This window comes from Varanus komodoensis, unplaced genomic scaffold, assembly GCF_004798865.1.
Source record: "Varanus komodoensis strain SLA01 unplaced genomic scaffold, ASM479886v1 scaffold8, whole genome shotgun sequence".
NCBI lineage: Eukaryota > Metazoa > Chordata > Lepidosauria > Squamata > Varanidae > Varanus > Varanus komodoensis.
In genome coordinates this window covers 32,130,561-32,152,306 of record NW_025336481.1, presented here as the reverse complement: position 1 = coordinate 32,152,306, position 21,746 = coordinate 32,130,561, and the positions used below count along the sequence as shown (strand labels likewise).

The window sequence follows — 21,746 nt, the reverse complement described above, 5'->3', positions numbered from 1 at the left end:
AAAAACACATCTCTTTAAAAAGTATATATGCCCGCCTGCCCCTTGAGATCAGCGGGAGAGGCCCTTCTCCGGGAACCCTCCGTGAAGGAAATTAGGAGGGTAAGTACCCGGAGGAGGGCTTTCTCTGCGGTGGCGCCCCATCTATGGAATGCGCTCCCCAGAGAGGTCCGCCTGGTGCCGTCGTTATTTTTCGGCGCCAGGCGAAGACCTTTTTATTCAAATGTTATTTTAATTGTTAATATTATTTATTCATTTTATTCTTTGGCCAGGGCAACTTAATTTATATTGTTAATATTTATTGTTTTATTTAATTCTATTTATTTATGGTTTGTGAGCCGCCCCGAGGCTTCGGCAAATGGGGCGGCATAGAAGTCCCATAAATAAATAAATAAATGTCCCCTGAATAAATAAATAAATATTTCTACAATTTGCTACTATGTCCATACCAAAAGTGAGGGGGCAGACCCTGTAATAGAATACCAATTACACATGAATGGATATATTGTTTAAAATCCAAATTTTCTGAAATCAGTCATGAGAATTGATATATAGACACATATTTATCCTGTGCTCAGACATCCAATCTGGCTGATTTGGGGTTGGGAGCAATAAAGAACATTTTACAAGGAAAATGGTCTGTGGCTTTTGACTGCTCGGAGGAGGAACCTCAACTCACAGCAGCATCAAACAAAATTATCTTCAGGCATGTTCTCTTGTTAGATCAGGAAGGGCCCAACTACAGACTACCCTGTTTTGCATTCCCTTTCTTTTACAAGGGTAAGCGGCTGGAAAGGTGACCTGAATAAAGCATCCTGTAAGGCCCATTGCGGGGGTCAGTTTTGCCCTCGTGCTCCTGTCGTCTTCTGCAGGGCACAAGGAAAAAGAGATACTGATTTCTGCTCTTTCACTTTCTGCATCTTGCAGAGATTTCTACCTACTTCATTCCATTTATTCTTTTGCATTGGTCACTTTGAGACGATTCAGAGGAATGGCTTTAGACTCTCTTTGTTGGGTATTATAGTACAACTGTGCCAGCCTTCTATTTACAAATTCAAGGGTTCGATATAGGACACATATAGACTAATTGTTTTTAGTAGTTCACATAATTTGAGAAATTGGCATGCACTTTCCTGAATTACAACTTCCTTCATCAGATGCTGTAAGTGGAACTGGAGGCTTTCAGTCTCAGGTGGCTCTGAAGCAGGTAGTCCATTCTCTTAAAGCAATATTTACAAACATGAAGGGAACAATTCAGTGGACTGCACCCTTGACACCTGTAAGCTTTGAGGTTTATGAGTACCCAGTACAGACCAGGGAGAGTAGTAGGAGTGATTTCCACTTCTTGGCTCCTCCTATTCTCCAAGTGTTGCCCTGGTTGGGGGCAGAAGGTTTTTTTAATGACTGCCAGCAAGGGATACACCAACTCCAGGTTTACTAAGAAAGAGATCATTTATTATTGAAATAATACCCAAACATGCTAGCTAGACTTCACAAACTTTTAGCAGCAAGTCTCTTACACCACATAGTCAGGGCTCCTGCATGGTAGGACATCAATCAGCTGGGTTCAGAAAAAACAGGAAAATCCCCCTCAAAAAGACTCTGAACCAGAGAACAGAGAAAGTGCCTAGCTTTTATAGATTACAAACTTATGGCACTGTAACACATGTGTACAGCAATCTACATAATTAAAATATATGATTGCAAGAGTACTATTGTTTGCACAGGTGCTAAAAGATTATCCAGTATAGTGAGCAAACAAGTAGTATTCCTGTCTGGATGGCCAATGTTTCATCTCTGTCTGAGCGTTCTGCTTGCAGAAGCAATGCCTGATAAGGAACATTCAAGGGCAGCATGCATGCTCCTTGTGCCACCTCAACCTTGGAAAGGAAAACTCCCTAGTTTGGTGAAAGCAGCCTGTCATGGTCAGAGCAATGCTAAGTAAAGCTCTGCTGTACTATTGGAAGCAACTAGACCTCAATGCCAAGCCAAGCAAGCAGCTAAAAGGGCTAGAGAGCCAGGCCCAGCTTTTGGGAGTTCAGGCCTGTTACACCAATCTAGTTAGATGGCCTGTTTCTAGTTTTGGCACTTTAGATGCGGAGGCAAGAAGCACAACTCCCATCTCCTCTCCTCTCCATTCCCTTTACCCCTTCTCCAAGCAAATCGCACTGTTCTTTGCACACCAGCTCCAGCAGGGGGGAAGGATCCAAGCACAGACTTTGAGGTCAGGATTGGAGACCTGAGAATCAAAACCCCAAGGCTCCTCCTAGATGCCATCTATGGGCCATTAGCTCATTCCGAGTCTTTTTATCGCGCACAGAAACCATAGTTCCCTCTGAACCCCTCATTAACAAAAGTGATGCCAATCATCCTTTCTTGTTCTGCAAATGCACATTCCAAGCTATGACTGAATTCAGTTTCTTTAGAACTGCCATTCTAAGGTCCTCAATGGTACCTCCTTAGGGTCAAAATGTTCACTGACAGGCTTACGGATGTTCTGATTGGTGCTCATTTAATCTTTTGCGTTACAGATAGCCCTGATACAAGTGGCTTTCAAGCACTTGATGGGTAGCATATTGGCCACTGAATCAAATATCCAAAACATCTGAAATGTTCATAGTATTCTACTACTAGACCGAAGTGCTAATTTTAATTTCTGGTAAAATGCATTCAGACGGTCCTGCTGGACTGGCCACTCCAAGATGCAGCGAGACCTGAACATTCCTCTTCGCAAATGAAGTGCATTATTCAATTTGTAATCAGGAATGTCATGCCGAAAAATTAAAATGATGGAATCCCGACTTTGTTCGATGGCTTGCTGTATGGCATGATGTACTTTAAACCTGAGCAAAAGAAAAAGGAAAAAATGTTTAGTACATACAATATTTTACTTATGGGCAAACATTTTCTGAGACAAATCTCACACTGACTGATGGAGCACACACAAAAAATATTTTCATTAATTAGGTCATTTGGAGCAGTATCCAATATGCTGCTGTGCCTTTCTGTTGCACCCAAGGGAACAATTGTGAGCACAATAGGAAGCTAAAGGGATTCCTAAAGCAATTCCAGAAATAAGTAGAAATGCTTTTTGCAGAAAAGATAAGCAGAGCTCCCTCTGCAAGCACAGCTAACCTGCCCTGCCCCAGAAACAAACATTCCTGCTCAGTCCTGGTTGCTTGAGGAACTATCTTGCCCATTGCACTGGCAGACAGTCCCACAACCACTGTGGGATACTGCCTAGAAGTGGTGTCGATAATTCAGATCGTAAGTACATGGAGGTACATTAGCTATCATAATTGTTTTGCCCTTCTGCCCTTCTGCCTCTTTGTTGTCTCTTTGTGATACCACCACTGTAAAAATTAAGATTTTAAACTTCTAGGGCAGGAAGCTTTCTTGGTTATATTACTCTATAAAAGCAATGAACATGTAAGGGATGGTCTTGAATAAATGAAATAACAGGTTTTCACAGGAAAACAAATATATTTTTAAAAGAGTTTAACAAAAACTTGCTTATTATCCAGATTATTTCACATAGCAGGTTTTCTGCAGTCGATTCATTTTTAAATTATAGGATCAATTTGTGAGTGATCCTCTAGAAAAAAGCATTAAGCAAGGGCAGGACATAGTAACAGAACTAAGATCACTTCTCAAAGGGCATCCGACTAGAAGATTGCAAGACTTTGTTTAAGAATAGTCCAGTCTGGCAGTCCTAAGCCCCAGCAGATCACTTTTCCCAGTAAAGATCTGGGCAAGGGTGCTAAAGTCCCCAAATCCAGATGCTACACACAACAATTCCACCAACAGGAGGCTGCAGAGGGCCTTTCCTTGGTGGCAGTGCCTGGTATGTTTCCCAGCAAGGCTTTTGGGACTAAGTCTCAGTCTGTCGTCAAAAAGGACCTCCATTTAAGCTGTATGAATAACTACTGAGTCCTGTCCCAAGGTAGATTTCTCAGCCTAGGGACAGGAAAAGGGTAGCAGGCAACCCTTGTAGGATCCCCTGCCAGAATGCATGCTTGAACGCATACAGATGATCGCTTATGCAAGCACCTGCACTCACATGCTCATGACACCCCAAACGTCTGTTGTAACTATCACAACATACTGGTGGTGGCTAAAGAGAATGTTTAGGTAACTTAGGAACACAGTTACAAGGCATCCCATATGCCTTTTGCATTGTAGAATTTATATCTGTTTCAACACAGGAAAGCAATTGTGAAACTTCTATTTATATGTCTCCTTGTAAGATCACTGAGCAAGATTACCTGTTTGAAGATTAACTGCCTGAAACATTCCAGAAGCAAGCACTAATACTTACAAGGTATTAACTTAAATGCTACAAAAAGTGAAGTACTATGAAGTTTGGTAATGTTTAAAGAGTCATAAATTTTTCATTAGCATATGTCCGACAAATTTGCTTTTTATTTATTTTGCATCTGCTTCAGTCTTTTACACTCGATACTAAATGCCAAAGATTCATCGCCCAGGAAGCAAGTCATTTGGAAACAGTTTACAATTTGGACTGAAGAAGTATCCTAAAAACAAACAGAAAGCAAGTTCTGTATATAATTTTGATCTTACCTTTTACACCAAGGATCTTTTAAGAGATGGTCAGTTACAACAAATATAATCTTTCTGCTCCGCTTTATGCTGTCAACAATGGCTTCAATTTCAGATATTCCAGCTTCAAAATCCCGTTGCTCTAAGCAAAACCGAATTACTTGCTGAGTGTTGTTTTCAAGAGAGATAAAGTTCTTGCACACCCAGTTCGTGTCCTTTTTGGCATGAATGATGTAGGCATCATAATCATACTGTTTCTGTACTCTGTCTATCTCTCTATTGCCAAGGACTCTGCTTACTGCCACACTCCATATAAATTGTATCCTCCATCCTTCATGGTGGATGAGTAGGATCAGAAAGATTAGGAGCAATACCGAAGTAGCACTTAAAATGAAGACCAGCTTAAAGGGGGCACTATCACATGGTGAGGTATCAAACTGTGCTACCGTATTTTTATGATATTTAGAAGGGGTGTTACATATATAAGTATTCAAACCCAAGATGTGAGTTTTGCTGGTATTCAGCCAATTAACAAACCAAGATATACTTTCACAAGTGCAATCAAAAGGATTGTATCCCATATTTAGTACTTTCAAATTTTTGAAAACTTTACCAAATACTTTTTCTTCAACAGCTGTGATTAGATTCTTCTCAAGGTACAGTGCGTTCAGAGATGTTAAATCATCAAAGACAAACTTTGGAAGCAAATTCAAATTATTGTATCTCAAATTCAAGCTTCTCAGTTGAGATAAGCCACGGAAAGCATTTAATGGGATCTCATCAAAGCCATTAGATTCCAAATCAAGGAGATGCAGGCTCTGAAGGCCTTTCAAGAAGAGTACAGGGCCACCTGGATTACCCTGCTTCCAAAGTCGAGCCAGATTATTATGCTGTAGATCAAGGATTTCAAGCTGCTGGAGTCCATCAAATAAATCATCTCTCATGTTTGCGATATTATTGTTACTGATATCCAGGATTGTTAAATTGTTTAATTTACGGAAAGGTGAGGGAGAAATATTAAGGTTTTTGCAACCCACCCTTCTCAACCTCAGCTTTCTAAGGCTTGGGACAGAAGTGAATGATTCACTTGTCAAGTTCAGCTGATAGTTGTAAGATAGATAGAGTGTCTCAATATTACGAAGACCTTGAAACTCCTGCCCTGTGAGCTTTTGCTTGATGTTATTGAAACATAAATCCAGGGTTTTTAGCTGTCTCAGCCAAGAAAAGGTCCTGGGCTTGATGGAAGTGATTCCAGTTTTTGTTAGGTTGAGAAACTGCAATGTAGAATTAGCAAGTGATGAAAAAGTTCTGTTTGTCATTGAAGTCATATCGCACTGCCCTAAACTCAAGTTTTTCAAATTTTCTAAACCTTTAAATGTATTAGGAGTAATTTCCAGAAATTTATTACCATCCATAATAAGATTCTCTAACTGTTTTAGCCACTGGAAAGCAGAATCAATTTTTTTAATATGTGAATTTTCCAAATTTAGATAATTCACACTGTGTAGTCCATAGAGTGAATAAGGAAACAGGTAAGTAATATTATTATTCATCAGATTTAAATTCTTTAATTTTGCAAAATTGGCAAGCGAGTAATTTTCTATCACTGACAAGCTGTTATCAGATAGATCTAAAATGGTGAGATTTGTTTGATTCATTCCTCTGAAGGTTGACTTGGAAATTTGTGAAAGTTGCACATGGCTCATTGACAGATTCTGAATTCTTGTGCTGGATAATGCTGAGCAAAGTTTCTCTGTGCCATCAGGTCCCAATGGCACATTGTTCAGGACAAGACCATGCAGATTTCCAATAGCGTGGAAGCAGTCTGGATCAAACTGGAAAGACCAAAATTTTTTTTAAGTTTTCAAAGAATGCTACGTGATACTAGTGCTGGGCCAAAGTGCTCAGCCTATACATTTTTGAAACAATAATGGCATAGAGACTTTTTTGGGTCTTGTTTCGTTTTGGGGAGGCTAGGATCTATTTTTTTTTCTTTTTCTTTTTGTGGGGAGACAATTCTCTAAACTACTGCAAAGTCACCAGGCTGCTGATTGCAACTCAGGGGCAAGTTAAAGCAGTGGCCAGGAACACTTTTTAAATAGACCCTCTACCACTTCCTCTATAAATCACTGTTTTGTACTGGCAAGCACAGGAACCTGCGCCACTTCACAGTTACTAGATTTCTGGTCAGCCCCTGCAAAATTGGCATCAAAGGACTTGACCCAGTGCTACATAAATTGGACAGTGGGCTAAATCCAGAATTGCACATGCATAAAGGGAAAGCAGAAGCTGGCTCCCCATTTCAGCCCACCAAAAATATTCAATCCAGGCGCAGGGATTCTGCTGAATGGGTCATGGGGGCCTGAAGGGAGAGTGGGCAATCCCTAAAAATCAAGGGCGGGAAATTTCCACTTGTGGACCATCCCATTTCTAGATTATCTGCTGCTACAGAAGCCTTCTCATTTTGTAGCTCAGAAACGAATCAGAAAAAGGCTATTTTGAGCTCCCACTTCGAGGCTTAGCCCCTGTCAGATGTTCTCTGCATAGCGTGGTTCAAGATTCTAGTCCCTGCTCAACCATGAAGCCCTGGAGATTTTGGTCAGTCACAGACTCCCAGACTAACCCACCTCACAGGGTTGTTGTGAGGAACAAATGGAAAGGGAAAAGGAAATTATATAAGCCTTTGAGTTCCTTGCAAGAGGAAAAAAAGCAGGAGAGAAATGAAATCAATAAACAAACAAAATTGTGCACATACAGAAGGGGGATAGAATTGAGTCCACTGGCTCCTGGTCCTGCCTTCTACAGCTATCTGTAGGAAGACTCCTCCAAATGAATACAAATCCCAGCTGCACATATTTGCAATCTCTTGCTTCCCCGCACCCGTTACTTGTAAGGAGCTTGGATAAATATAAAAAATGTAATTTAATGCCATTGGAACAATTTGAGAAAAGTGGCTTCAAGGTAACACCCACCCGCCAACTCACTGCAGACAGCACTTAAGCAAAAACAAAAGCTGATTTATTACTCACCAGTATATGCTCTGTAGCATATACCAACCCTGTGGAATCCAAACAGTGACACAAACATGCTCAATAACGCACACTTACTGCTTAACCTCACACATCCGTACATAACTGCACCCTAGCCTTCTTTCGGCATTCAAGAGAATGTTTGGGCTTAAAAATCAGCTCAGTAACTTGTTAGCTTTCCAAATGTTTTGCATAAATTCTCATCATCCCTCACCACCGATAGCTGGCTGATAGAAATCAGAGGCCAAAGCATCTGGAAGGCCACAGGTTACCAACCTCTGGGCTTGTAAAGTATGTACAGGGATGGGACCATATTCACTGGCCCCACCTCCTACATCACTGAGCTTGCCATCCTATCCCGTCACTTCTGATCTTGACATGTCGAACTGGCGAGATCTGAGCAGCTGTTCTAGGTGTGCCCATGTCAACCCAATAAGGTTGGGTTGACATGAGCACACCTGAGCACACCTACCCCTGATAAGGCAGGTAGCAGTCTTCCCTTTTGTGCAGCATGGCACAATGACCCAAAAATGAAAGCCCCGTCCTAATAGTAAAAGAGATTATGACGATAATACTTTCACTGACTAGTTGAACAGATTCATTCGAAATAACACAAACCGGTATTACAGCTAGCTACAATTCCTGTCTCAGTAAAACAACACCTGTTTACCAAGACTACAGGCCAGGCCATATATTATTTACCTCCTTTAAGGGGTTTAATGACAAGTCCAGTCTCCTCAATGAAGAGTTCCCAAGAAAATAGAAGTCTTTGTTCTTTAATTCAGTGATTTTGTTCTGAGACAGCACAAGTTCCTGAAGATTCTCTAACTGTGGGAGAGATCCTAGTTTTGCAGAACTTAGATGATTATGAGAGACATCCAGGAAGGTCAAGTTCTGATGAAGAGAAAGAGAAGTTGTTGTTGTTGTTTCTTGGTATAAGAAGTGGTATGCCTTTTAAACTCATTTTGACCATTTTGTTAAAAGATGACCAACACAATAAGTAGAACAGATTTACAAGCCTGTTGGGGGTTGTGATAAATTTGGTCAATTGCAGGAAGACATTAGCATGGCACTGAGCAAGTTATCCTAGGTCTTCTGAAATAAAAGATAACCCTTAAATATATCAGTCAAGAGAAAGGATAGAGAAGCATCCTTCTCTAATCTGCATCCTTCCCTAACCTGGTACGTCCAGATGTTTTAGACTACAACTTCCTGATGGTTGGTTTGGGCTGATGTTGCTGTTACGTGCTATCAGGTCTTCTCCAACTGATGGCAATTCAATGAATGCTTTCCAAACTGTCCTGTTCTTCACAGCCCTGCTCAGCTTCACATTCAAGGCTGTGGCATCCTTGATAGAATCAATCCGTCTTGTATTCGGTCTTCCCCTTCTTCTGCCTTCAACCTTCCCTAGCATTATTGTCTTGCCTTACCATGATGTGGCTTCAGTTTTGTCATTTTTGTTTCCATCAGGCTCATAGGAATTCTAACTTAAAACATTTTGAGAACATTGCATTGGGGAAGGTTGCACTACAGTTTTATTCAGAATAATAGATCAATACTACACTTTTAAGCTGATATTCCCTATACACAGGAATCTTGGGAATAGTAAATACCTTCTTTGCACATTTTCTTTGGGATGTACACTTTGTAGGAATCTGTACAAGGAAATTCCTGAGACTTCGTCAGGATTCTTCAGAAGTCACAAAAGCTAAGCTGGTATAAAAGCGAATATGCTGCACAAACAGGACCTAATTGTCAGTATAGTACATAATTTTAATACTGGGACTTAATTTGAGCCATGGCCCATCAGCCTGACATCTTAAGAGCACAATCCCTATTGTAAGCCATCCAGAGACCCAGAGTGATGGACGGATTAAAAATATCCCAAATAAATAAATAATCCTATGCAAGTTTAGACAGAAAGAAGTCTTCCCAACATTCTCCAGACAGCCAAAGTTTTCTAGCTTAGCATGCATTGGGCTGAACCATGAACATATTAAAGTCTAGTAGCTATTGCTTGAATTTGGGAAATTAAGAAGAAACAGGTTGCATAGAGGTGTGTAAAGTGCATTCCCCCCAACCACCCCCCTTATTCAGCAGCTGCACCACACCTATGTATCTACAATTGGGAGGAATAATGTTCAGGGAACCCCTGTATTAGCCCAGTCACCTCTTTGTAAAACCCTTTGTATCCTAAATACAGTTTGCTTAGACATGATGGCTACATGCAGATAATCATCCACAGCTTCCCATGCTGTGCGGTGGGCAAACATCACAGCTGTGATTTCCTCCCAGGATTTTAGTGTAATAGTGGGGGTTTTTTTGAACAGCATAGAACTGGTATATTTATTTATTTATGGGTCCCTGGATGGTTTGCAGCATGCAAATATATGCCAACTATCAGCAACATATAAAATTACAAAAATAGTACATCAGATAAAGATGATATTATACCCAGAGTATGCCCACCACAAACACAGCAAACCCACAGCAACCGCAACCAGATCATGCTGGAGTTATAGCAGCAATACCTAATAAAATATAGCAATGTGTGATAAAATACAAGATAAAATATGAACAAAATTTTAACTATTAAAATATTAGGTTTTTACCTGGTGCCAAAAGGTATAAAGATAGGCACCAGGCACACCTCTTTGGGAAGCTGGTTCCATAACCAGGGTGCCATGACCAAAAAGGCCCTTTCCCTAGTGGGTACACTCTTTCCTTTCTTTAGAGAGGCTCTCGGAGAAGGACCTTGGATGATGATCTCATTGTACTACCTATTTAAGGGGTTAAAAAAAGTTACTGTGCATTTAGTAGGAGTGTAACACAGCCTTCCCTAACCTAGCACCCTCCAGATATTTTAGATTCCAGCTCCCATCAACCATAGCCAGCATGGCCAATGGTCAGGAATGCTTGGAGCTGACATCCCAAACATCTAGAGGGCACCAGTTGGCAAAGGCTGCAATGAGTTTTAAATATGCAGTTCCTTAAGCACAGGCATCCATAAAATAGCCTTCCACACAGGTTCAGCCAGCTTACCTTATCTCCAAAATATCAAGAGTGGGTATAATTCACATGCTTCTGTCTAATACACCATTTTAATGCATGTTTTGGAGTCTACTGCCTTCTTTGCTTCTGCCTTTTTAGACCCGTATTTTCATCTGGATGAGCAATATTCAATTTGTTTATCTTTTCAGGGGGAAGAACTTGTCTTGTTCCATAGAATATAGTGACTGAATCTGTGACAAGGCATAATAAAAGGACCACAAACTTCTCTTGACAACAACAATCCCGCTGTGATGAACTTTAAGTGGCCTTTTTGCAGGATAGCAAGATTTGGTGGCTTCCCCTTTTCAAACTGGCACCAATTTAGATGTCGAGCACAACATTCCACAACTCTATGGAAATTAGTGTGCAAGCAGAAGGCACATTATATTTTGTGAAAGTGACTCATGTATGTCACAATTGGCATGTTCATTCACTACGAACACATGCCAGGTTTCCACAAGACAAACAGACTTCAGAGCATGTGCACGTACCATTACTCCATGTGATCACGTATATCTATGCTGCTTACTAACTCCTACACAGGACTAGATTTACACACTCTTCTTAGGGCAACTCATACTTTGCTGTACAGATCTGAATTTGGCTATGCCATCAGCCATGGTCACCCACCAAATGACAGGTTAAAAACTTCATCTTACCACCAGATCTTTGAAAGGCTCATTTGTCAGTTCCAGTATGTTGAATCCCAAATTAAGTTCCTTCAGATTTGTGCAGTAAGTAAAAGCTTGGTCACGAAATGCATGCAACTGATTGTGTTCCAGCTTGAAAACGGTTAAAAACGGCAGACTCTGACACAGCTGTGGCTGCAGCTTTGAGATGGAGTTGAATCCTGCATCCAAGTACGCCAGTTGACTATACCTAGTAAGGTTTTCAGGCGGCAGTGTTTTCAGCTGGTTGTGAGAAATGTCCAAAGCTGTTATATTGGCTGGGAGATCTGAGGGGATCTGACTCAACTTTAAGTGACTGCAGTCTGCCATCGTATTTGTGATTTTACAAACATTCGTAGTACGTCCACAGTGAACAGAGATGACCACCAGGATGAAAAGCAAGCAGGTCCGTTGAATAAAAAGCTCCCTCATTTTCCTGGGGGAAAGGTGCAAATTTAACATTCATGGCTGCATTTCAAAAACATCTAGAAAAGAAATCCAAGTAGAATTCAGGAGCTCCTACCAGAGTGAATGCCAGTACAGGATGGGATAGCCCTCAGCTGACTACCTACCCTCTATCCTTCCACACTTTGCTTCTTTAAAAATCACAGATGAACAGCCAAATTAACACTTAACATGCAAGTGCTAGAGAAGGGGTTTCAGAACATGGTCAGATCTCTCTTTTCCAGCTGAGACACTAGTTGGAAAACTCCGTAAACTCAGGGGATGCCATAGAGATGAGATCCCTCTTCTCTCTGAAGCACTTTATTCTGTCCCCTTCCTTCTATGCTTGTTTCTAGGTAAGGACAGCAGGAAGAGCCCAATATTTGGTATGCCTAGTAGTATAGGACCTCTCAGTCAGTAATTCGGTCTTGCCCAAGTCTGCAGTAAGACATATATGGGAAACTCATCAGAAGAATGATGAATCCAAGGAAGTTATTTTATGTGCTCTTTGATATCTCTTACAAACATAGGAGGGTGCCTAATACTGAGTTAAGCATGGGCCCGGAAGTGCAGACACTTACTGGCAATGACTCTCTGGGATCCTGTCATGGTTTTACAAGAGAAGGCAGAGACTGAACTTAGGACCTCCTGCTGGCCAAGCCTGTTTTCTACCACTGAACCACAGTTTCTTTTCTCACATTTCAGGTAGCACAAAATAAAAAGGAAGAAAGACTGGGTAGAATCTATTACATTTTTATACTACTGAACAGTCAGAGCTCTCTGGGCTTAGCGATCTGGGAGGCACTTTAAATGAGTACATGCCCCCGTATTCCTTTCATTCTCATTCAAAGAAGAAAAGCAATAATTTGCAGCTGCGGTGAGAGACATGCACACTTTTGATCTGAGGATTTACACAGCTTGGATCTTTCATGGATAAAAGAAGCCCTCCAAGCCTGGATTGCAAACCAGAATTAAATTATAGTGTGCAAGTCTGGTTTGGAAGACTGACACAAACCATAGTTTGATGGTTTGCACATAGCAGCAGACTATGGTTTGTTAAAAAACAGAGAGTTGTACATTAAGGGAGGGAGGGAGGGAGGGAGGGAGGGAGCGAGGGAGGGAAAAGAGGGAATACAACAATATGCATGACAGAACCCTGGTTTGGACCAAATGCCTGAAGATGCTTTTCACTTTGCAACTTGCAAAAGCATCACATTATAGGTTAGTTGCATGTTTGGCAATGTGGTTAAAAAGAATAGTGATGCTACCATTTTTCCATTTGAGGAACATGGAACTAGGAATTCTGGTACCCTATTGTGGGTTCTAAGAAGGCTAACTTAAAGATGTTACTTTTTAAAATCTATTACACTCACACTTCAGAAAATATTACAAAAAGGCCTTCTTGCTGGTTTTCCCTTCTTTCACTAGGAAAACTGGGAAATGCTTTTTGTGTGTGTGTGGGGGGGGGGGAGTCAATGAAAGCATTTGGTCCTTTAAAAAGAACCCTCATACAATGGAAAGGGACTAAGAGCCCAATCCTATCATATTTTGAGAGAAACAGGTCCTGTAACACGAAGCATTCACCAACTAACCATGTCTTCAAATATCCAAGTTAAACTATTTACACCAACACAATGCTAACATCTCTTCCAATATTTAGTCTGTCCCTGTTTCCTTTGGTGTTGCCCAAAGGCAGCCTAAAAGGCATGAAAAGTGCCTAGACTTTTCTTTTTGAAAATTATTTTCTGGTTTGGCTTGTGCCACCTCTGGCAATCCGGCAAGTACCCAGCTGGACTAGAAAGTGGAACTGTTGCCTGGCACAGTTTATGCGAGCATACAGATGGCAAGTACATAAATAACTGTGCTTAACTGAAAGAAGAAGCAAACAAAACTTGCCCTACAAAAGTGTCTTTGGCAGTTCAACATCTGCTTTAAGTTCCTCTCCTTTTGCCACAAGTGCCAAACTTCTGCTTCTTTACAGAGATCTTGCTTTTAACTTGGACCTAAGGGACCGAACACCCTGGTAACTGTACACTGTAAAACTTCTTGGAGTTTCAATGCCAGCTTTTCCTGCTTTGTTTAGATATTTCTGCAGAAGGCAATTATAACAGTCTATAGGCTAAATGGCTACTGTTCTATTAGGTACAGTTGTAGAGCTCTGCTTATCTGAATAAGTATTGTGCCATTCCGAAAGGTAATTGTGACATACTGTTAAAAAGGCTTGTCACCCAACAGAATACACACAGCATAGTCCAAAGGTCACTATCTAAACCAAAGTTCCTAAAGTTATGAGGCAGCAGCTCTAATTCTGCATGATCCTTTACTATTAATGTGGACCACTTTGAAACAAATCAGTAGAGAGCAGAATGCAAAATTAGGCTCTCCAAAAGGGCAGAGGAACAGATTTAATGGGTCTACTAAGATGCAGAAATATAATCAATGCAATGATAGTATAATTATCTTGAGAGTTCCAGCAAGAAGCAGTTGAGTTCAGCAATCTGGGAAATATAGCGTGTGTTTTATTGGAACAAGTTCAACATCAATTGAAACAGCAGACTGACGTCTACCAAATGGGGCATAGCTGATGGAGCACAGGTTTTGCCTGATCCCAGCATGATCAGGCAGAGCTAGGAAGGATCTTGCCCACACCCTAGAGAGCCGTTGCTGCTAGTTCATTTGACAACACTGGGTTAGATGGACCCATGGTGTAACTTAGCATTAGGCTGCCTTCTAATTTATACCAAGGAGTATAGATAAGAGTGGCACTCCCTCCTCCGATTCATCATAGCTTCAGGCTGTTTTCTGATGGGTCACATTAATGCTCCTGGAGACACAGTAGAAAATTACTCAGAGAAATATTCTGCTTCTGGGCACACCCAAATGTAGGTCCTCCCTTCTATTCTTCTGTAAAAGCAAGCCTGGAATGAAGTGGATAGGATAAGGTATTACAGAAAGAAGAATTTCTGGTTTGAAATACCCATGTATCAGTTTTCTGTCCAGTAGGATTCTCAGAATGAAGAAATGGTACAAAGCCATCCTCTATTATTTATCATTGCTGCTTGGTCAGATCCAGCATACCCTATCCCCAGAATTATTTCTATGTACAAGGGACTGAGGCCTTTGAATTGTGGTGCTGGGGAAGACTCCTGCAAGTCCCTTGGACTGCAAGGCGATCAAACCTAGAGGTTCTACTAAAGGAGATCAACCCTGGCTGCTCTTTAGAAGGCCAGATACTGAACATAAAACTCATACTTTGGCCACCTAATGAGAAGGAAGGACTCACTGGAGAAGAGCCTAATGTTGGGAACAATACATGGCAAAAGAAGAAGGGGATGGCGGAGAACGAGGTGGCTAGGTGGAGTCTAGGTGGAGGACAGGAGAGCCTGAAAGAATGTTGTCCATGGGGTTGCGATGGGTCGGACACGACTTCGCGACTAACAACAACAACACAAGGGCATGACTTTGGTCAATCTCTGTTCCTATTTTGTCTTTCAGGGGTGTTTTTTTAGAAGAAAAAGACAGATTACAGCAAGGAAACTGTGTTATTGTTACTTTATAAACACCCACTGCTTTAGACACTGATTCAGAGAACTGAAGTGAGCACCTCGGGTTTCCACGAACAACAACTGTGCATAGGTGGGAGCACGGCATCAAAGGCTAGTGTTAAAATGTCCACTCTGTATACACAGGAGGCAGAGATATACTTTCCGTAGTTATGCTGGAAAAAGGCACCAGGCTAAGCTAGTGGCTTTGGGTGAAAATTGGTGTTAAATGCTGCATCAAAGCATTCCAAAATATTAAGAGAATATGACATATGGCCAGAACTCAAGCAATTGCTAAAATCTGGGCTGGATCACCACAGATTTTAGTATTTGACCATTTATTTATTTATTTACATATTTATAGGCAACCTATAACTGCCAAAGGCCTTACAATACATTAAGCATATTAAAACATAATAAAACCCATTATTTTATCTTCTTATTCTTTGCTATCATTAATCTAACAGCTGCTAATAAATTCATTAATTCTTTAATGTTCCATCTCCATTGTTTTCTATCAAACATTGACAATTATGCAATTCCAGGATTTACTTCATTATGTAAACTCAGTATTTTACTACTTTCTTTAAAAAGCTCTTTTCAAAATGTCATTATATATTCACATTCCCACCACATATGGAAATATGCACCTACTGCCAGCCACATCTCCAACATAAATTAGAATATTTGAAACTTACAAGTGTTTTTACCCACAGGTAAATGTTCCAGAGCTGTGCATATTTGAATGCTGCTTACTTTCTTGTGAAAATTCAAAAGATTTGCATTTTAAAATACAACAATGCATGAAAACAGGGCTCCTGGCATAGATTTCTAGAAAAGTTACAATTTACAGCTAGTAAGTTGGGATTTTCACTTTGGCTTTTAAACATTCAAATCCTATTGCATTTTTAAAAGAACGTCTCCTCTTTGGACTTGAAGAATTCAGATGCTGTGGGTTTTGCTCTTAGTCCAAATGAAACTGTTCTCAGATCCTGCAATGATTGGAGATGGTCAAAAGGTGCTGGCCTGATCCCCTATCCCAGAGAAAGGCATCTAAGCAATCCCTAAGGATATGGAATATGTGCTGGCAAACAAAAGCTGTTAGTTTCTACGTTTCTTGTCTCTTAGCAGGGGATAGACAATGCTTCTCCTCCATTGTTCTCAAGGTAGCTCAAACAACCTGAACCTGAATGCATTGAGCAGTTTTGAACATGTCACTAGAGCGATATTTTTACTTATAGCTGGACTGCACGTCTCGAACTTGTTTTTCAAACAAGGCTGAAGTGAGAACAAGCGTAAATAAGAATCTGCAGAAGGACAAAAGAAAAGAAGCATTCCTCTCGAAAGAACCACCCACTTCCTGCGGAAAAAATAACGTTACACTTACATTCAATTTCTTCTACTCCTTTCTCTTTAACCAACTTGGGCAGCTGCTAATTGCATTCCTGGCTCCGGGACGACGACGACGCCTCTTTGCAAACTTTCAACAAACTTTGCTGCAGAAAACGCTGGGCCCTGCAGACTCGCGCTGCTCTGGATGGCTCGAGCCCGAAATAAAGCAGAGCCGAGCAGCAAACTGGCAAACGAAACAAAAGGAAATTCGCAAAGCAGCCCCTGATGTCATTCCTCTCCCTCCCATGCTACTTTGAACATGCTCCAGCAGCCTGAATCACTTCCTTATCCCGCTGCACAGTCCGCGCCCGCGGATTTCTTTCAAGTCTGCACTGTAAATAGCCAAGAGTCCCTGCCTTCGCACCTTAAAGAACAAAAGGAGTCTCTTGAAGATATATTCTGCGTGGCTCTTTTAAAGCCTGCAGAGGTTTGCTTATGAAGAGTAAAAACAAAAAACATCCATGGACTATGGGCCACTGGAGGGCACATTTTTGATATACCGCCGGCAACCCTAACCAACGCACTCGGAAATCGCTTCTTTATCTGTGCGGAGCAGACCTTGTCCTATTCTCGGCAGTGCAGGTGGAGAGGATGACTGGTGCTCCTGCAAGCAGACCCGCATGCTTATTAAATTGATAGTGGGCGCTGGCCAGAAGTGGACTGGTTAAAGTTTTGGGCACGTCAAACTAAAACTAGTCGTGGGATGGGGGCACTGAAGCAAAACAACATCTTGCGATCTTCCTCCAAGCCCTTGCCCTTTATATCCTCTGGAACTGAATGAAAGATGCTGCATGTTTAGGTGTTAACTGTTGGCATTTATATACCACTTTACAGCGATTGACTTCCCAGCCAGTGCGGTGTGGTAGTTAAGAGCTAGGGACTGAGACCGTGGCACGAACTGGGGAACTTTGGATCAATCGTAGGAACTCAGCTCAGCCTACCTCACCAGGTTGTTGTAGTGAGGGCAAGAATGAGGGGAGGAGAATTATGCAAGCTGCCTCGAGTTCCTGATAAGGAAAAAAATACAGGATGCAAACTGAATTTAAAATAGCAAGGCAAATAATAATAAAACAATTAAAAAACCAGAACAATTTGGGACCTCAACACCCAGGGAAGGGAGAAGTTAAACCAAATGTGAAAGAAGTACTAAGTGGTTATTAAAAAAAACCAAGAAAAATACCGTTTCATTAGATATTATACATCAGTTTTTCATCTGCAATAGGAGATTGCAAATGCAGCCCTGAGATCTGTGACTCCTAGAGCTGTGCTAATGCAAATGATTGTTACATTGAGCAATCCAACCCGAGCTTTAAAAAATATGGAAGGAAGGAAGACTTGAAATCATTTCTCATTGTGACAGAATCTCGGTTTTCAGTTTGTGAGGAAATAAACACTGGGGTCCATGGGAAAGATCAAATGTTTGAACCTTTGCTTTATTGACTGGTGCCCCAATATCTGTAGTCACTAATGGCAATATATTACTGGCTAGAGCATCTTGATGTCTTTAGGCATGACGTAATGTTTTAAACCATCAGAAATACTGGTAACAATAGTATGGAAAACATTACTGATTGCTGTATTGATAGGTCAGTCTAGCAAATCCTTGACAGTTCAGGTCAGCCAGTGCATCTGTTTAAACATGCAAATGTGACTGATGAGGAACCATCTAGCAGGGTTGCCTCTGTGGGTCTAGATGCTTAGGTGTGTTCATTCAGAAGCAAATGGACACCATTGTTTGAGTTTTTCAGAAACTGATGAGAACACAGGTATATTAGTGAGACTTCTCAGTCTAGCTAAGAATGCCATCTTAAGGCAACAGCAACACCAAAAAAGTGACCTGGCTTGGAAAGCTGGTGCCTTCTGAGAAAGGGGTGTAGATTTGATTTTATAACACAAAGGCACATATAACCAGGGCTTTTTTTGTCATAGAACCCACCGGAACGGCGTTCCAGCTCCTTTTTTCCATTGGATTTTATGAAGTGATTTTGAATCACCTGTCGGGAGTAGCAGATCAGCAGCAAACATCATTAACGTAGTGCCTGCGGGCTGCTTGTGTGTCTCTGCTATCTGATAGTGAGATAGTGAGGGCGCTGCTAGGCTTGGGACGCTGCTCCACTGCTCAGCTTGGATTTTGGTGTGTGGTCGCATGCTGAGTGCTTACTGCCGGCGGCGATGTGAGTTCCGCTGTCAGAATCCCGGAATCTCATTTTGAGAAGAGGGAATAAAACTCGGGTTCGTGGGAAAGATCAAGCATCCAGACCATCTGAGACTTTATTGTATTACCCAGGTTCGCGCGATACTCACGATAATGCATGCATTACCGGGCAGGCAGAGGTGAACTCTGCTGCAAAGCTTCAATACCATTATAGGGCATTTATAGGTACACAGGTACAGGGCAATTGATGACAGAATGCAGAGATTACAATAAGATTCTGAGGTCATCACATACAGAACAGATAAAGAAATGTCAGTCAATCACACAGTAACAATGAGATTACAATGTTTCTAATAGAAATGTTATAATAATAATAAAAATAATAATAATAATTGCCTGTATTGACACTTTAGTTCAGTAGCTTGAACCCATCTCCAGGTCTGCTTAGACATGTAAATTCAAGCTACTGAGAAACTATGCATGAGCTCAAGACTCTTATCTAGACTCTAGACATTCTGAATTGGCCAGGGCACATGGAGCCTCTGGGCTAGGAAGATACTTCCTTGAATTCCAACAATGATTATTTAATCATTGTGAAGGTATACAATGTAAATTTGGACTAAATGGCCTGTGTACTGTAGCTTGCAGCTAAAGGTGAGAGAAAGGAGTGGGGGAATGCCATTTTAAACAGTGACTGCTTGGTTTTGAGAAGGAAGACAGGATTTGATCCCACAATGCAAAGGCACACAGAAGTAATGATTTTCAGACAGGATTTATCCAAGTTCTCCCAACACTGGCACCATTTTTTTTTTTTGGCACCTTTTTTTTTTTTTTTACAAAAAAAGCACTGCATAAAACCAACATTTTTCTACCAGGATTCATCTGAAATGTCCCAACACCTGTAACCAAGAACCTCATCCAGGTTAAGTCAACTATAATTTCATAAGAATCAGAAAAATGCATTGTTGTTTGAACAAATGGATTACAATGGATCCTTCACAGAGAAAAAAGGTGAAGCTCTTTCCTGTCAAACCTAACACTATAGGATTGTAAGCCATCATGGTTTATTTTAACCATTAAAAATACATGTGCTGTGAACCATAACTGTTTCCATAGCTTTTAAAAATACAGAAATCATCTAAGGACACATAAGCCAAAACTGAATAATTGGTGTCATGCAGATATCTTGGAGACCTTCTAGGGGACACCCTGCTTGTATCATTAACCCTCCATGAACCTGCTGGTGCCTCCAGATGTGTCTGACTGAGATTCCCAACATGGGTAGCCAGCCCTCCCACCAGCACCAGTAAGGCCCATTGAGTTCAATGGAACTTACTCCCAGAAAAATGGATATAGGATTATAGACACAATAACATTACAAATTCCCCATTAGAATGTACACTGCATAATAGCTCCAGGCATTAGGAAGTATTCAGAAACAGATATGACACGGTATTATATACAGGCTTAAGGAGCTGATGAACAGTTACTTTATAGTTACTTTTTTCAATATTTACACATTTTGGATTTTGTATACAGCTTGCTAACAACCACAACAGATGGGTTAAAAACTCTGAAACATGAGAATGACAAAGAAACGGTAAAAAGTTAGGCCCCTTGTTTTCTGATTTAGCACTAATTATGGACAGCTAGTCTTTTCCATGGGCAGTCCCTGCTCCATCTTTTGTGAGGTCCTTGGGCAAGATGCCATCAGTGGGCCCATCCTCACACAGCAGTGTGCTTATTGCTTCCTCTTCACCACCAGTTGCTTACTGCCCATTCACTGTTCTTTTCTCCTAGGTAACACTACCTTCCAGAGAGAAAGCGAAGGCATGCCTACATTATGGCCTCTTCTGTTCTGATGGCTCATTTATTTGGAAAGGACAGTTGTCCAGGCAGGAGCAACCAAGAGGAGAAGCAGCAAGATCTGCATTCTCCAGGGATTGAGAGTGGCCCCCGGCTCGGGTGTAGGCCTTGGCAAGTGTCCACTACTAAGAGCTGCCTCGTCAGCAGAGGTAGCATAGCCTGATTGGGTCTATGAGAAAATGGAGGTACATAGTCTCATGGCAGGTCATTTTTCTTATGCTTCAGAAATCTAATGGATCTAATAAATTAGATCTAATAAATTATACCCTGTTGCTGCAGAGTAATTGAATTTGTTAGACAATCATGATTCCACAGAAGACAACATATTTCTAGTTTTAAGAGCAAAACAAGTGCTTTTATAATCATTTATTTAAGGCCAAAATACAAATGCATAAGGCTGTTACTGATCTATTCATAATAAATTCTATGCATTTTAAATTATTGATGACATTCATAGTTAAACTATTCATACAAATGAAAAGTAAGATTTTTCCTTTCGTTTCCTTACAAACAGTGACTAAAAAAACAGAAGTCTCATTGTGTGTGAGGAAGCGTTTCTCTACAAAGAAACTCTTTTGACATGAAACAGAATGTTTTCTTGTGCGCTCCCAAAGGGCTTCACAGTTTTGTTTGGCTGTAGAGGTTTTTAAATACTTTTTAAACCTTTAAACCATGGCAACATTGGCACATCTTTTGAGCTGCATTACCACCCACATTTTTTACTCAAACTTCATTATACATATTAACTGCTTCACCCTTAAGTCATTCATACTCGTAGATATCTAGGCCACCATTAAACTGTGTTCATTGCATGATTTGTCCCACATTTCTTCAGGTTCTTTGCAAGAGGAAGAACAACCAAGTATAAATGCAATGTACTAATAATGTTCATTTCATGCTCAGAAAACCTCATGGGTACCCTTGCAAGGACAAAGAAGTTGGGCAGAAGCAAAGCTCCAGTCTTGCATCTGTGCAGTGCACACCCTCTATCTTAATGTCAAGGCAGATAAAAACTTTCTCCACTTAGCATCGATGGATTCAG

At 40.9% G+C, this 21,746-nt stretch overlaps 1 protein-coding gene across 4 annotated transcripts; it reads right to left on the bottom strand.

The window, feature by feature from the left end:
* Positions 1-1,436: 1,436 nt before the first annotated feature.
* Positions 1,437-16,840, bottom strand: TLR3 (toll like receptor 3). 4 transcript variants are annotated; one of them, XM_044455730.1, is made up of 5 exons: positions 16,679-16,840; positions 11,297-11,741; positions 8,289-8,480; positions 4,579-6,392; positions 1,437-2,840 (listed from the first exon to the last, which is right to left on the bottom strand). In XM_044455730.1, coding segments are annotated over exons 1-5 (2,682 nt in total). In that variant the 5' UTR covers positions 16,681-16,840; the 3' UTR covers positions 1,437-2,611. The 4 variants fall into 4 exon arrangements, with proteins under 4 accessions (XP_044311665.1, XP_044311668.1, XP_044311666.1 ...); XM_044455733.1 differs by having other exon boundaries at positions 4,579-5,831; XM_044455731.1 differs by lacking the exon at positions 16,679-16,840 and adding an exon at positions 14,491-14,678.
* Positions 16,841-21,746: the final 4,906 nt, after the last annotated feature.